The following is a 17,022-nucleotide window of genomic DNA, read 5'->3' as shown; positions in this document are numbered from 1 at the left end:
ATTGATGTATTATATTAGGTTAAAATAAGTGTTCGTTCAGAATTGTTGTAATTGTCATTACTACAAATAAAATAAAATAAATTGGCGTTGAAAAAAATCATAATCGGTCGACCTCTAGTAAGGAATGCTTCTTTTGGATTGTTCAATATGTGACAGACTTTTATTTCAACTGAATGTCGTTATTAGCTTCTGTTCCTGTGAACAAATTGATAAATACAGTGACAATTGTCTTTCCACTCCCCCCCTTTATTTAACTAGGCAAGTCAGTTACGAACAAATTCTTATTTTCAATGACGGTCTAGGAACAGTGGGTTAACTGCCTGTTCAGGGGCAGAATGACAGCTATTTTACCTTGTCAGCTCGGGGATTCGATCTTGCAACTTTTCACCCCTACACTCTAACCACTAGGCTACCTGTCGCCCCTACACTCTAACCACTAGGCTACCTGTCGCCCCTACACTCTAACCACTAGGCTACCTGTCTCCCCTACACTCTAACCACTAGGCTACCTGTCGCCCCTACACTCTAACCACTAGGCTACCTGTCTCCCCTACACTCTAACCACTAGGCTACCTGTCGCCCCTACACTCTAACCACTAGGCTACCTGTCACCCCTACACTCTAACCACTAGGCTACCTGTCGCCCCTACACTCTAACCACTAGGCTACCTGTCGCCCCTACACTCTAACCACTAGGCTACCTGTCTCCCCTACACTCTAACCACTAGGCTACCTGTCGCCCCTACACTCTAACCACTAGGCTACCTGTCAACCCTACACTCTAACCACTAGGCTACCTGCCGCCCCTACACTCTAACCACTAGGCTACCTGTCACCCCTACACTCTAACCACTAGGCTACCTGTCACCCCTACACTCTAACCACTAGGCTACCTGTCGCCCCTACACTCTAACCACTAGGCTACCTGTCGCCCCTACACTCTAACCACTAGGCTACCTGTCACCCCTACACTCTAACCACTAGGCTACCTGCCGCCCCTACACTCTAACCACTAGGCTACCTGTCGCCCCTACACTCTAACCACTAGGCTACCTGTCGCCCCTACACTCTAACCACTAGGCTACCTGTCGCCCCTACACTCTAACCTCTACAGTAGGTCGGCAGTATCACATTCCTAGGAACACTGATGTCTGGATGTCAGGCGTTGGGAGTGCAATCTGAAAGAATTCATAGAACTGATATTAAAAGGACACTTCACCACGTTTTAAACCTCATATCTCCAGCCCCATACCAGTGTCTATATCTGTGAAAACAGTAATTATATATGTTCTGTATGTTTAAAAAGATAATGAAAAAATGTCCTAGATAAGATAAAGATTCCCATCCCCTTGAAATGCATCTTGGTGGATAAGCTCTGTTGAAATGCGTCTTGGTGGATAAGCTCTGTTGAAATGCATCTTGGTGGATAAGCTCTGTTGAAATGCATCTTGGTGGATAAGCTCTGTTGAAATGCATCTTGGTGGATAAGCTCTGTTGAAATGCATCTTGGTGGATAAGCTCTGTTGAAATGCATCTTGGTGAATAAGCTCTGTTGAAATGCGTCTTGGTGGATAAGCTCTGTTGAAATGCATCTTGGTGGATAAGCTCTGTTGAAATGCGTCTTGGTGGATAAGCTCTGTTGAAATGCGTCTTGGTGGATAAGCTCTGTTGAAATGCATCTTGGTGGATAAGCTCTGTTGAAATGCATCTTGGTGGATAAGCTCTGTTGAAATGCGTCTTGGTGGATAAACTCTGTTGAAATGCATCTTGGTGAATAAGCTCTGTTGAAATGCGTCTTGGTGGATAAACTCTGTTGAAATGCATCTTGGTGGATAAGCTCTGTTGAAATGCGTCTTGGTGAATAAGCTCTGTTGAAATGCATCTTGGTGGATAAGCTCTGTTGAAATGCATCTTGGTGGATAAGCTCTGTTGAAATGCGTCTTGGTGGATAAACTCTGTTGAAATGCATCTTGGTGGATAAGCTCTGTTGAAATGCGTCTTGGTGGATAAACTCTGTTGAAATGCATCTTGGTGGATAAGCTCTGTTGAAATGCGTCTTGGTGGATAAACTCTGTTGAAATGCATCTTGGTGAATAAGCTCTGTTGAAATGCATCTTGGTGGATAAGCTCTGTTGAAATGCGTCTTGGTGGATAAACTCTGTTGAAATGCATCTTGGTGAATAAGCTCTGTTGAAATGCGTCTTGGTGGATAAACTCTGTTGAAATGCATCTTGGTGGATAAGCTCTGTTGAAATGCGTCTTGGTGAATAAGCTCTGTTGAAATGCATCTTGGTGGATAAGCTCTGTTGAAATGCGTCTTGGTGGATAAGCTCTGTTGAAATGCATTTTGGTGGATAAGCTCTGTTGAAATGCGTCTTGGTGGATAAGCTCTGTTGAAATGCGTCTTGGTGGATAAGCTCTGTTGAAATGCATCTTGGTGGATAAGCTCTGTTGAAATGCATCTTGGTGGATAAGCTCTGTTGAAATGCGTCTTGGTGGATAAGCTCTGTTGAAATGCATCTTGGTGGATAAGCTCTGTTGAAATGCGTCTTGGTGGATAAGCTCTGTTGAAATGCATCTTGGTGGATAAGCTCTGTTGAAATGCATCTTGGTGGATAAGCTCTGTTGAAATGTGTCTTGGTGGATAAGCTCTGTTGAAATGCATCTTGGTGGATAAGCTCTGTTGAAATGCATCTTGGTGGATAAGCTCTGTTGAAATGCATCTTGGTGGATAAGCTCTGTTGAAATGCATCTTGGTGGATAAGCTCTGTTGAAATGCATCTTGGTGAATAAACTCTGTTGAAATGCATCTTGGTGGATAAGCTCTGTTGAAATGCGTCTTGGTGGATAAGCTCTGTTGAAATGCATCTTGGTGGATAAGCTCTGTTGAAATGCGTCTTGGTGGATAAGCTCTGTTGAAATGCATCTTGGTGGATAAGCTCTGTTGAAATGCGTCTTGGTGGATAAGCTCTGTTGAAATGCATCTTGGTGGATAAGCTCTGTTGAAATGCATCTTGGTGAATAAGCTCTGTTGAAATGCGTCTTGGTGGATAAGCTCTGTTGAAATGCGTCTTGGTGGATAAGCTCTGTTGAAATGCATCTTGGTGGATAAGCTCTGTTGAAATGCATCTTGGTGGATAAGCTCTGTTGAAATGCATCTTGGTGGATAAGCTCTGTTGAAATGCATCTTGGTGGATAAGCTCTGTTGAAATGCGTCTTGGTGGATAAGCTCTGTTGAAATGCATCTTGGTGGATAAGCTCTGTTGAAATGCGTCTTGGTGGATAAGCTCTGTTGAAATGCATCTTGGTGGATAAGCTCTGTTGAAATGCGTCTTGGTGGATAAGCTCTGTTGAAATGCGTCTTGGTGGATAAGCTCTGTTGAAATGCGTCTTGGTGGATAAGCTCTGTTGAAATGCGTCTTGGTGGATAAGCTCTGTTGAAATGCATCTTGGTGGATAAGCTCTGTTGAAATGCATCTTGGTGAATAAGCTCTGTTGAAATGCATCTTGGTGGATAAGCTCTGTTGAAATGCATCTTGGTGGATAAGCTAGTAGTAGTAATCTCAACTTCTCAGCAGCTATAGCTGCTGTATGGTTTCATGGCACTCAATAAAGGTGTGGTGGTTGATGGATCGTTTTATTGTCTTTACAGTGTTTTTATGATGTCCTGGTTCCAAGTTGGGCAGACTGTTATTTGTTGCTAGCTCATCAGATAGTTATCAAGTCCATAGTAGTAGGCAGGGGTGGAAATGCAAGAAATAAAATACTCAACCCTGAAAAACAAAAATATGTAATTTATTATTATTTTATTTTTTAACCTTTAATGAGACTAACCTGGTAAAATAGAGATACAAATATATATTTTCCAAGTGAGAAATTATTTTAAATCCTTGAATAAATGTGAAACTCCTAGAACCCATGTGTGTAGTAGGGCTATCATCATCACACATTGGGGGCAAAACCATGTTTGGTTCTCTGTCTGTTGTTCTGTGTGAGCTATGTTAAAGAATAACAATGAGGTCTCCATAATTTGATGTGAAATGGAAACTGTATAAATTATGGATAACAAATTGTAAAACAATCATCTTTTAAGTATTATTGTGTTTTCCCTGGTATTCAAATCAAACAGATTGTTAGACAGTTCCCAAGCCTTGCAAAGTAGATTTTACTGTTACACTAGCCTACTACAATAGTAAATGTACATGGTCTTCCAATATATTTATTTAACCATGTCAGCCTAGTGATCGAGGACATAAGGAAAAGAAGTAAGCCACTTCACAAGCGCAAACTCAAGCGTTCAAGACGGGCACCAAAAGATGGTCGATAAATAAAGATGGCTCACTTTCGCAATTTACTTTATAAAAAAATGCCAGTTCCGGTCTACTTTAACGCCCAAGGTGGTAATAGCTGCTGGGTCTGGTCTACTTAAATCATTGACTTCCATTGAACCAGAAAAAGAACAGCAAGTGGGGTGTCTCGCTTACTCGTCCTTCTCTGACGGGCAGCTCTTCAGTAGGAACCCCACGCCCAACTTCTACGTAACGAGAGAGTAGAAAGTCTTTTCCAAGATGGCAACGACCATAGACAGCAGCAATGCCGTACAGGCGACAAGCAAAAAGCATCTCGGAATTCCCGAAGCAATATTTGTGGTGGGTAAAATATAAAGTATATACACACACACTATGTGTGTCGCTTATAACGTTACTTTGTGCAATAAGTTTCTCTCAAAAAAAATTATATTCGCCGTTGTCCAGCCTCTCTGCTAGCCTGTCACACATGCTAACTAAGCTAATGCTAGGTAGCTAACGTTATCTAGCAAAGTGGTGCTATGTTCATTTACATCCTTTTAGGGAAATAACGCCCGACAAAAGCCCATTAGCCGACATGGCTACATATCCAATTTTCTCTTTGTCATCCAAATGCAATTAAACAGTTATCTAACGTTAACTACCTTGTATGTCACCATAGGTTTAGTGTGAGAATGACTCGTCTGATATAACGTTAATATTAGCTAACGTTAGTTTGTCAACCGTTGTAGGAGGATGTCGAGTCGTTTATGAAGCAGCCAGGCAACGACACCGCAGACGCCGTACTGCGGAAACTGGATGAACAGTACCAGAAATACAAGTATATGGAGCTCAACTTGGCGCAGAAGAAACAAAGGTAGGCCCCACGGTGGACCAGTACGAAAACGGATGAGAATGTATGCACTCATTACTGTAAATTGCTCTGGATTTTATATATATTTACATTTGAAACTTTATTTAACTAGGCAAGTCAGTTAAATAACAAATTCTTATTTACAATGACGGCCAACAAGGAGTACTCATTAAATTGTTGCTAGTGGTTGTACTAAATTATCCTCATAGGTTACTTTTGTTTACATTGTGAACAGTCACAGTGGTCGCGTTAATGCAGAATTCTGTATACACGCAGAATATATATTTGTTGAATGCATAAGAAATATCTTTCTGCGTTTTGTAAATGCCTATCTACAATGCTTCTTGTTGTAAGTTCTCCTCGGCATCAGACTAACTTTGTGCTTTAGTTGCCCTTCTCCACTTAGATGAGAATTCACAAATGGTCATCAGCAGACAGCTCTCTGACAGAAGCTACTTTTCTCTGGTAATTCTCTCGGTGTAGCCTACCTTTCTCTGGTAATTTTCTCGGAGTAGCCTACTTTTCTCTGGTAATATGCAAGATTAGCCTCAAGCAAAACATGAAGCAATGTACCTGGCTACATTCTTTACATGAGAAACATTTAGAAATATGATGGCCAGGCATTGGTTTTGAAAAATTACCTTGCTTTTTCAGTGTAAACTCATTTACTTGTGCCTGACATTGCACTGATGTCTTTTGATGAAAATTAAGCTATTTTCTGCCGAATGTGTTACACTAATATATTTTATGTGAAAGAAAACTATAGTTGCACATCCGTGATCACTCTATTGAAGCAACAAAAAAAAAACTGACTTTCAATATAAAATGCAGGTGAAATGGTTTAAAATGCGATTTTGTGATGGTCAGCGTTATGAGAAGGCAGATTTTCTGAACTCTAACGTGACCCCTGAGTCAAGTATCTGCTAGCTAGGAGTAGCTTCTTGACTACATAAATCTAAGTAAAATAACAAGTGGTGTACAGTCGAGACCACTTCTCATTCTTTAAATTCGCAAGATAGAATAAAGGCGCGCATCATTTATCGAGAATTGATCCTCTGCGATTCTTGCGCTTGGACGCTGTCATTGAACGTGATGCAACGCGAGCACAACACGGGCAGTTTTTTTATTTATTTTTATTTCACCTTTATTTAACCAGGTAGGCTAGTTGAGAACACCTTTATTTAACCAGGTAGGCTAGTTGAGAACACCTTTATTTAACCAGGTAGGCTAGTTGAGAACACCTTTATTTAACCAGGTAGGCTAGTTGAGAACACCTTTATTTAACCAGGTAGGCTAGTTGAGAACACCTTTATTTAACCAGGTAGGCTAGTTGAGAACACCTTTATTTAACCAGGTAGGCTAGTTGAGAACACCTTTATTTAACCAGGTAGGCTAGTTGAGAACACCTTTATTTAACCAGGTAGTCTAGTTGAGAACAAGTTCTCATTTGCAACTGCGACCTGGCCAAGATAAAGCATAGCAGTGTGAACAGACAACACAGAGTTACACATGGATTAAACAATTAACAAGTCAATAACACAGTAGAGAAAAAAAAAGGGGAGTCTATATACAATGTGTGCAAAAGGCATGAGGAGGTAGGCGAATAATTACAATTTTGCAGATTAATAACACTGGAGTGATAAATGATCAGATGGTCATGTACAGGTAGAGATATTGGTGTGCAAAAGAGCAGAAAAGTAAATAAATAAAAACAGTATGGGGATGAGGTAGGTAAAAATGGGTGGGCTATTTACCGATAGACAATGTACAGCTGCAGCGATCGGTTAACTGCTCAGATAGCAGATGTTTGAAGTTGGTGAGGGAGATAAGTCTCCAACTTCAACGATTTTTGCAATTCGTTCCAGTCACAGGCAGCAGAGAACTGGAACGAAAGGCGGCCAAATGAGGTGTTGGCTTTAGGGATGATCAGTGAGATACACCTGCTGGAGCGCGTGCTACGGATGGGTGTTGCCATCGTGACCAGTGAACTGAGATAAGGCGGAGCTTTACCTAGCATGGACTTGTAGATGACCTGGAGCCAGTGGGTCTGGCGACGAATATGTAGCGAGGGCCAGCCGACTAGAGCGTACAAGTCGCAGTGGTGGGTGGTATAAGGTGCTTTAGTGACAAAACGGATGGCACTGTGATTAACTGCATCCAGTTTGCTGAGTAGAGTGTTGGAAGCAATTTTGTAGATGACATCGTCGAGGATCGGTAGGATAGTCAGTTTTACTAGGGTATGTTTGGCAGCATGAGTGAAGGATGCTTTGTTGCGAAATAGGAAGCCAATTCTAGATTTTACTTTGGATTGGAGATGTTTGATATGGGTCTGGAAGGAGAGTTTACAGTCTAGCCAGACACCTAGGTACTTATAGATGTCCACATATTCAAGGTCAGAACCATCCAGGGTGGTGATGCTGGTCAGGCGTGCGGGTGCAGGCAGCGAACGGTTGAAAAGCATGCATTTGGCAGTTGGAGGCCACGGAAGGAGTGTTGTATGGCATTGAAGCTCGTTTGGAGGTTAGATAGCACAGTGTCCAAGGACGGGCCGGAAGTATATAGAATGGTGTCGTCTGCGTAGAGGTGGATCAGGGAATTGCCCGCAGCAAGAGCAACATCATTGATATATACAGAGAAAAGAGTCGGCCCGAGGATTGAACCCTGTGGCACCCCCATAGAGACTGCCAGAGGACCGGACAGCATGCCCTCCGATTTGACGCACTGAACTCTGTCTGCAAAGTAATTGGTGAACCAGGCAAGGCAGTCATCCGAAAAACCGAGGCTACTGAGTCTGCCGATAAGAATATGGTGATTGATGGAGTCGAAAGCCTTGGCAAGGTCGATGAAGACTCCTGCACAGTACTGTCTTTTATCGATGGCGGTTATGATATCGTTTAGTACCTTGAGCGTGGCTGAGGTTCACCCGTGACCGTGTAGCGACTTTAATTGATTTTCACAGGAAGCAATTCCTCGAGTGTAGCAGGGCCGTTACCTAGTGAAGTGCACCTATATTAGGCATGTGACAAATGGAAACATTCTCTTAACGTTTAAACTTCCATAAAAAAAGAATAATGGTTTAACATTAAAGCGATAAGAGAAATTCATGACATTCCACATGAATTCACAATGCAGCTGCTCTGCTGCCGGTAACGGTTTAGGTTTCACGTATGTCCCTTTCAGTTGGTTAGGCTTTGCACCTGTGCTACCATTAGTGTACCTCAATTCTACCACACACAGTTTGCAATTCCTTCTTATTTAACAATGCTACCTAATATAATGTTTACATACCCTACATTATTCATCTCATATGTATACGTATATACTGTACTCTATATCATCTACTGCATCTTTATGTAATACATGTATCACTAGCCACTTTAACTGTGCCACTTTGTTTAAATACTCATCTCATAGGTATATACTGCACTCAATACCATCTACTGTATCTTGCCTATGCCGCTCTGTACCATCACTCATTCATATATCTTTATGTACATATTCTTTATCCCCTTACACTTGTGTCTATAAGGTAGTAGTTTTGGAATTGTTAGCTAGATTACTTGTTGGTTATTACTGCATTGTCGGAACTAGAAGCACAAGCATTTCGCTACACTCGCATTAACATCTGCTAACCATGTGTATGTGACAAATAAAATTTGATTTGATTTTGAATAGTATTGCCATACACCCACTGTTCCTAGGCCGTCATTGTAAATCAGAATTGACTTGCCTAGTTAAATAATACATATTTTAGTTCTAATCGCTAGAGACAAATGTGAAACCAGTCATATGGCAGCAAAACTGAAGCATATCAACTTTCCCAAAGTAATGTTTATGAAATCCTCTTCCATTATGCAGAATTTAAATTTAATTTGAAATTGTACGGCATTTTAACTTAGTTTCTTAATTCTAGAATACCCCGACTTTGTTTCCTATTTTTAACATGTTAAATATTAGCTACTATCAGGATAAATCGTCAGTAGGCCTAATAACAACACATTCCACTGCCAATTTACTGTTAGTTACCTTCAGTTGGTGTAGTCTACATTATTTAATTGTTTAGTTTCCTTAATTTGCTTCATTTATCAAGAAGCTGATTAAACAGCATGATCATTACACATTCCACCTTGTGCTGGTGGACAATATAAGGCCACTAAAATGTGCAGTTTTTTCACACAATGCCACAGATGTGTTAAGTTTTGAGTGGCATGCTGACTGCAGGAATGTCCACCAGAGCTGTTGCCAGAGAATGTAATGTTAATTTCTCTACCATAAGCCGCATACAACATCATTTTAGGGAATTTGGCAGTACGTCCAACCGGCCTCACAATCACAGACCATGTGTATGGTGTCGTGTGGACAAGCGGTTTGCTGATGTCAACATTGTGACCAGAGTGCACCATGTTGGCTGTGGGGTTATGGTATGGGCAGGCATAAGCTATGGACAACAAACACAATTGCATTTTATTGATGGCAATTTGAATACACAGCGATACTGTGACATCCTGAGGCTCATTGTCGTGCCAGTCATCCGCCGCCATCATGTTTCAGCATGATAATGCTCGGCCCCATGTCGCATGGATCTATACACAATTCCTGGAAGCTGAAAATGTAATAAATTAGGCATCAATTCCTACATCTGAATCGCCGACTATAGGCATCTCTAACTTTCATTTGACTAAAATAAAAAAATGCAGCCTCCTTCGGTCAACAGTAGCCCAAGGCTTCTCGCTCGTGCGCTCTCTCGCTCGTGCGCTCTCTCGCTCGTGCTCGCGCTCTCGCTGCAACATGCAAGGAGTGAGGGAATGGTGCCGACACATGAAATCGGGATGTAGCCTATGATATGCAGCCCCGGCCCGGCTACAATTTTATTTATCTGTTTTTTTTCTCCATTTATTTTATCAGCCAATAGCCGGCAATTAGCGGCTAAAGGAAACCCTGAGATGTAATACAATGATTCTAATTCTTCTATGGTGTTTCTCGCTGCGATCCTCAGGTTGAAAAGCCAGATCCCACAGATCAAGCAGACTCTAGAAATCCTACGACACATGCAGAAGAAGAAGGTAAACAAACAAATATGTGGGGTTTACTTACTTTGTCTTCTCCTCAGACCTTGCCATCCCGTCCCCGTTTTCTCCCTACTCCTCCTCCTCGGCCCTAACTGTTCAATGTTTACAGACCTGTAAGCAATATGGTGGAAACTGTTCCTTATCCAGAGCCTTCAGAGGGGGAGGGACTGAGGACAGGAAACCACGGTAGAGTATTGGGTTTCACCCTGTGTCCCGCTCCTCTCGTCCAATAGGAAACCACAGACCCGATGGAGACACACTTCCTATTGGCTGACAACGTATACTGCAAGGCGTCAGTCCCGCCCACCGACAAAGTGTGCCTGTGGCTAGGGGTGAGTACTTTGGGATTGATCCTCCTCAGCCTGTGCATGTATATCCAAAGTGATGTTCTTTGTACTGACCCACCTCCCACCCCTCTTAAATGAAGGCTAGAAGGAGCCTTGTTAGGGAAAATTCCCAGTTTCTCCTAGGAAGGAACCATTAAGCAAGCAATAGTAAAAACTACAATATACTACCATTCCATACTCTAACCTCCCTTTCTTCCCTCTATCCCCTCACCCAGGCCAATGTGATGTTGGAGTATGACATCGACGAGGCCCAGTCTCTTCTGGAGAAGAACCTAGCGACCGCATCACGCAACCTAGACTCCCTGGAGGAAGACCTGGACTTCCTCAGAGACCAGTTCACCACCACCGAAGTCAGTATCCTTACGCTGAAATATAGGCCCACTCAGCCCAGGGACTATGGGTGAACAGGATCGGATTCTGGAGAAGTATGTGATGCTGCCAAAAGTGTTCTGAAGTTCCAAAAGTTCTACCAGTGCAGGGGTAGAACAAAAATGTGTCTGGTGGTCCGTCAAGAGAGTTGGGAAACTCAGAATTTAGTAGAGATGTGAACTGTATCCTGAAGCAAGCATATAGGCCTAGGCAGCGTGGGTTAATAGGTCCGTAGTCAGCGCGGGTTAATGGGTCCATAGTCAGCGCGGGTTAATAGGTCTGTAGTCAGCGCGGGTTAATAGGTCTGTAGTCAGCGCGGGTTAAAAGGTTCGTAGTCAGCGCGGGTTAATAGGTCCGTAGTCAGCGCGGGTTAATAGGTCCGTAGTCAGCGCGGTTAATAGGTCCGTAGTCAGCGCGGTTAATAGGTCCGTAGTCAGCGCGGGTTAATAGGTCCGTAGTCAGCGCGGGTTAATAGGTCCGTAGTCAGCGCGGGTTAATAGGTCCGTAGTCAACGCGGGTTAATAGGTCCGTAGTCAACGCGGGTTAATAGGTCCGTAGTCAACGCGGGTTAATAGGTCCGTAGTCAGCGCGGGTTAATAGGTCCGTAGGCAGCCTGGGTCAATGGGCCGCCTGGGTCAATGGGCCGCGTGGGTTAATGGGCAGCCTGGGTTAATAGGTCCGTAGGCAGCGTGGGTCAATAGGCAGCGTGGGTTAATAGGTCCGTAGGCAGCCTGGGTCAATGGGCAGCCTGGGTTCATGGGCAGCCTGGGTTCATGGGCACTGCCAGGGTGTCCGCAGGTCCTTAGTCTTAAATGAATTTATCTAAATTAAAGGCCTTAAATTGTCTTAAATTCAGTTGTCAATGGTCTTAGAAATGCAGCCAGAGATGACTATGGTGTTTCTGCTATGTTATGCAGCTGGCAAATAAAATAAAAACATTAAATTAAGCCTTTTCTTACCGAGGCGCATTTTCAAGATGCTAAGAGAGTTCCACATGTAGCCTACGACTGTGTCTCTCTCTGTGTGCCACTGCAAGTCTGCCGGCTATGGCCAGCCGAGAGGGCACAGCGAGGAAGTTAGGCTACAAAATAGATAGCCGATTCGAAACATTGTTTTTAGCTTGATTAGTTAGCTCACTCGTTAGCGTTCTAGTTAACTGTTTAGCTATTAAGCGATTTTTTTTTAAAACCGTAAAGTGCAGTATCTCCATAATTCCTCTAATCAATGTGTCCCTGTTTTTCTGGGATAATGATAATGATAATTAGCAAGGCACTTTTTTTCTGCCTTTCACACTGCTCTCCTGTAGAAAACAAATCTATATATATATATGATTTCTATCTATAAGAAAAACACCGCTATCCTGTGTAATACTCGGGGTCTAAAATTAACACCCGCCGCCTGCCAAAACGCAGGTAAATTTTGGCATTAGTGTGTGAGAAAGTCTAATTCAGGTGGTACCACGCCGGGCCCTACAGTGTAAGCGTTTTAATAAAAAATAATCCCGTATGGGAACAAGTGCAAGCTCTCCCACCTTACGCGTTAACACTGCCTGGGGGCTGTAAGTGCTGAGTGATTTAGTTTTTCTTTAAGAACCAATGGACACAGACGTAAGTTGTTCTAATTTACTCTAAAGTCTACAGAAGTGAGACTTTGTCCTCGTGTTTCTTGGCTATTTACATTTGTTTTGTTCACACGCTAGGTTGCTTTTCAACGTTTCAGTTTGCTCCTACTGCTAGCAAAAAGAGACATCTGGCCTCTAGTAGTGACATTCTCACCGGCATGGTGATTAATCAGTGGCCCTGTTACCACGGTAACCTTAAAAGGGCAATTTAACTTTCTTTGTTTTTGTCACTTATTTTTGTTAAAATACTCAGGTCACGGATAATTAAATGAGATCTTACTAGTAATACGTTTTACTGGCCCAACGCTCTAACCGCCCCAACATTACTAAGCTCATCTGTTCTGTGTTTCTTTGTGTAATTGTGGCAACAACAACAACAACCGCTTGGCTGGTTTAAGAAAACCTACCTGCCACAGTGGCTGGTTTAAAAAAAAAAACTACCTGCCACAGTGGCTGGTGTAAAAACCGATAGTTTTAGGCCCTGGTAATAGTTGCCACAGTTGAAGAAAAGATGTTCTTAGCTTTATGCAGATATATATATATATATATCTGCATAAAGCTAAGAACATCTTCTCTAATTATTTGTGTCCCAAATAAAGATGTTGATGTCATTTCACGCTCTCCATATCAATCTCTCTGTTGTAAAATACACAGCTGAGAAATGTAAATAAATATATATATATATATTTATTTTTTATATGTTTTTAATTTTAATTTTTACATTTCTCAGCTGTGTATTTTACAACAGAGAGATTGATATGGAGAGCGTGAAATGAGCCTCGGCCTCATTGGGTATTAGGCTATGACATCAACATCTTTATTTGGGACACAAATAATTACTTTACTGTTAGATTAAAACCTGGCTACTTCCAGTGAAAATTAGATTTAGAGGGAGTGATCTAGCTCAGTGTTTTGAGTTTCCACTTACCCAGCTGGTGAATTAGCACCAAATATAATAGTGCACATAAAGATTTCGGCAAATTCATCTATATTTAACAACAACAAAAAATATTGACCTATTTTAACACACAAATATAACGACAATAGTCTTAATTGTCTACCCGAAGTTTATGACGATCACTGGATTAGGTTGCAGTGCACATGAAAATATCTTCAATCATGCATTCCTGCCTAGATGAACCAAGTTACTTGAATACCATCTCAGTAGTCAATTCTACTTCCTATACTAAAGCTCTGTCAATGGCATTTCAAGCTGATTAACCAACTCTTTATTTCTATTGGTGACGATGCTAAAAAATGTGAATATTAGCAGGTTTGTGGCGCACGCAGATCCTAATTGGTATTATATTGCATTTCAAGTGCCATTAAAAAAAAAAGTAAAGTCTTAAATTGAACCTGATGGAACCTACAGATACCCTGAGTGAAGAAAGCTGTGATACAATGTTCTCTGTGTGTCAGGGATGGTTAAACTGGTCTTTGGGTGCTGCCTTGTCTTATGGTTTTACAACTTGAGACAGTTTATGGTCTGGCAGGGCAGAGTTACGGGTGCAGGTGTGGCAGATGGGTGTGTCAAAGCAGGGAAAGTTGGGTTGTGTTCAGTCGACACGAACCAGGAGAAAATAACATTTTGAAACTGAGTTACATAGTTCGCGTTGACAATTGGATCTTGTTTAAACTGTTGGTAAGTACTGTTGTTTTGATAGACTGGTAACGACAGTGTTTACAGTGCTTCTGAAAATACTAGACAAAAAATTTCAAACTGAGAAGTGTGTAATCCTTAACCTATCGCCTCCCTCAGACATGGCACGAGTCTACAACTTTGACGTTAAGAGGAGGAGCAAGGACAACCTCCTTAAATCAGTCAAGAAGTCTTGAGAGAGGGGGACCCCCCCACAATAAATATACCCCCCCCCCCCCCCCAGTAACCCGCCCCAACTCCATGTTCACATCTCTAGTCTCTACAACATGTTTGCGACCTAAATGGCACCCTATTCCATATTTAGTGCACTACTTTTAACCAGGGCCCATAGGGTAGTGCACTACTTTTAACCAGGGCCCATAGGGTAGTGCACTACTTAATACCAGGGCCCATAGGGTAGTGCACTACATTTAACCAGGGCCCATAGGGTAGTGCACTACATCCAAAGCAGTGCATCACAGGAGGTTGGTGGCATCTTAATTATTCGGGAGGGAGGGCTCGTGGCCATGGCTGGAGCAGAAACACTCCATTCCAGACATTATGAGCCGTCCTCCCCTCCGCCTCCACTGCAGTGCACTGTATAGGGAGTAGGATTCCATTTGGGATGTGGACCAAGCCTTATTCTATTGATTTGTTACTTTTTAAAGTATTTTTTCAAGTAAAAAAAGACAAAACAAAAGTTACTCCGGCAGTTTTTTGTATTCTTTTATTAGGATTTAAAATCTTTTTGAACCCCCTGCTTAGTCTTTAGGTTGTCGCGGTCCTACATTTCTTCCTCCTCTCGTTGTGTTTTCTGCCATTTTAAGTTGTGTGCTGCTTCTTCTTACAAACTCTTACTGACGTTGATCTTTGCTATGTACTCGTTTGGGGCCTTGGTTTGCTTTCAGAACACATCCTGCTATTACATTACCCATAATCCTCGCTGGGCAGGAAATGGGAGAAGAGGAGGAGCATCTCACCAGTTCAAGTTGACACCTTCCTGTGATTATGAGAATGTTTAAATGTCGAGCCCACTCTCTTGTGGGTTCCGTCCCTCACTCCTCGTCCCTCGACTGCATCTGAAATGGCACCTTATTCCCAGAAGTAGTGCACTAGGTAGTGAATAGGGTCCCATTTCGGATGTAGTCTCTTCTGCTGCGTCTGTGTCTGTCTGTGTTTATTTTATATTCCTCCTGTCTTCCCTCCTCCTCTTTCTCAACGTCACGTTGTATTCATTAGAATACTGAAGTGGAAAAAAGAAATGACAAACTAAAAAAATTATGAAAATTTTGTGAAAGAGAAATGGTCCTGTGTTCTATGTGATCTGTGTTTGGTGCCAGTCAGTATCTGCTCTTGCTAATTCCAAACGGAATAGTCATGCAACAATAGCTATGTTTTCCATCAATTTGTCCACTTTTCTTTGGTATTATTATTTAAAAAGATGGCAAAGAAAATAGCCTGCTACTGTGGATTTCCATTGAACTAGATTGTTGAGAAACTGCTGGAGGAATATGGTAACTAGATTTCGAACAGATTTTCATGTGAATATTCTAGAATCCGCATAGAGAGAATTTTTCCTATCAGTGGTAGGCTATGTTTCCACCAACTGGACCTGTTGCGTATAAAAAAACAAACAATGGGTGATGATTAGAGGTCGACCGATTATGATTTTTCAACGCCGATACCGATTATTGGAGGACCAAAAAAAAGCCGATACCGATTAATCGGTCAAAATGTTTTATATTTTCATTTTTACAATGTATTTGTAATAATGACAATTACAACAATTCTGAATGAACACTTATTTTAACTTAATACATCAATCTATTTAGCCTCAAATAAATAATGAAACATGTTCAATTTGGTTTAAATAATGCAAAAACAAAGTGTTTGAGAAGAAAGTAAAAGTGCAATATGTGCCATGTAAGTAAGCTAATGTTTCAGTTCCTTGCTCAGAACATGAGAACATATGAAAGCTGGTGGTTCCTTTTAACATGAGACTTCAATATTCCAAGGTTGTAGTTAATATGGTATTTATGACTTTCTCTCTATACCATTTGTATTTCATTAACCTTTGACTATTGGATGTTCTTATAGGCACTTTAGTATTGCCAGTGTAACCAGTATAGCTTCCGTCCCTCTCCTCGCTCCTACCTGGGCTTGAACCAGGAACACATTGACAACAGCCACCCTCGAAGCAGCGTTACCCATGCAGAGCAAGGGGAACAACTACTCCAAGTCTCAGAGCGAGTGACGTCTCGGGAGTTGATAAACAGCGCAATGCTTCAGAGCTGCTGTCAAACGCACGAAAGTACTGTTTGAATTAATGCTTACGAACCTGCTGGTGCCTACCATCGCTCAGTCAGATTGCTCTATCAAATCATAGACTTAGTTATAACATAATAACACACAGAAATACGAGCCGTAGGTCATTAATATGGTCGAGTCCGGAAACTATCATCTCAAACACAAAAGACGTTTATTCTTTCAGTGAAATACGGAACCGTTCTGTATTTTATCTAACGGTGGCATCCCTAAGTCTAAACATTCCTGTTACATTGCACAACCTTCAATGTTAAGTCATAATTATGTAAAACTCTGGCAAATTAGGTGGCCCAAACTGTTGCATATACACTGACTCCGTGCAATGAACGCAAGAGAAGTGCCACAATTTCACCTGGTTAATATGGCCTGCTAACCTGGATTTATTTTAGCTAAATATGCAGGTTTAAAAAATATACACTTCTGTGTATTGATTTTAAGAAAGGCATTGGTGTTTATGGTTAGGTACACGTTGGAGCAACGACAGTCCTTTTT

The 17,022-nt window shown here is 41.8% G+C and overlaps 1 protein-coding gene across 1 annotated transcript; it reads left to right on the top strand.

Moving 5' to 3' along the window:
* Positions 1-4,417: 4,417 nt before the first annotated feature.
* On the top strand, positions 4,418-15,495 carry LOC109882263 (prefoldin subunit 3-like). The gene is made up of 6 exons (XM_020474370.2): positions 4,418-4,649; positions 5,039-5,163; positions 10,157-10,223; positions 10,463-10,561; positions 10,792-10,930; positions 14,326-15,495. The coding sequence occupies exons 1-6, from the start codon at positions 4,569-4,571 to the stop codon at positions 14,400-14,402; spliced, it is 588 nt and encodes a 195-aa protein (XP_020329959.1). The 5' UTR covers positions 4,418-4,568; the 3' UTR covers positions 14,403-15,495.
* Positions 15,496-17,022: the final 1,527 nt, after the last annotated feature.

Source organism: Oncorhynchus kisutch, linkage group LG16, assembly GCF_002021735.2.
Source record: "Oncorhynchus kisutch isolate 150728-3 linkage group LG16, Okis_V2, whole genome shotgun sequence".
NCBI lineage: Eukaryota > Metazoa > Chordata > Actinopteri > Salmoniformes > Salmonidae > Oncorhynchus > Oncorhynchus kisutch.
This window is presented reverse-complemented; position numbering and strand designations above follow the sequence as displayed.

What these genes read in the sequence shown, in the direction of transcription:
- LOC109882263 (XM_020474370.2), top strand. Translation starts at nt 4,569, where the DNA reads ATGGCAACGACCATAGACAGCAGCAATGCCGTACAGGCGACAAGCAAA. An exon ending in TTGGCGCAGAAGAAACAAAG is followed by an intron (nt 5,164 to 10,156) that starts GTAGGCCCCACG and finishes TGCGATCCTCAG; the next exon opens with GTTGAAAAGCCAGATCCCAC. An exon ending in GTTCACCACCACCGAAGTCA is followed by an intron (nt 10,931 to 14,325) that starts GTATCCTTACGC and finishes CGCCTCCCTCAG; the next exon opens with ACATGGCACGAGTCTACAAC.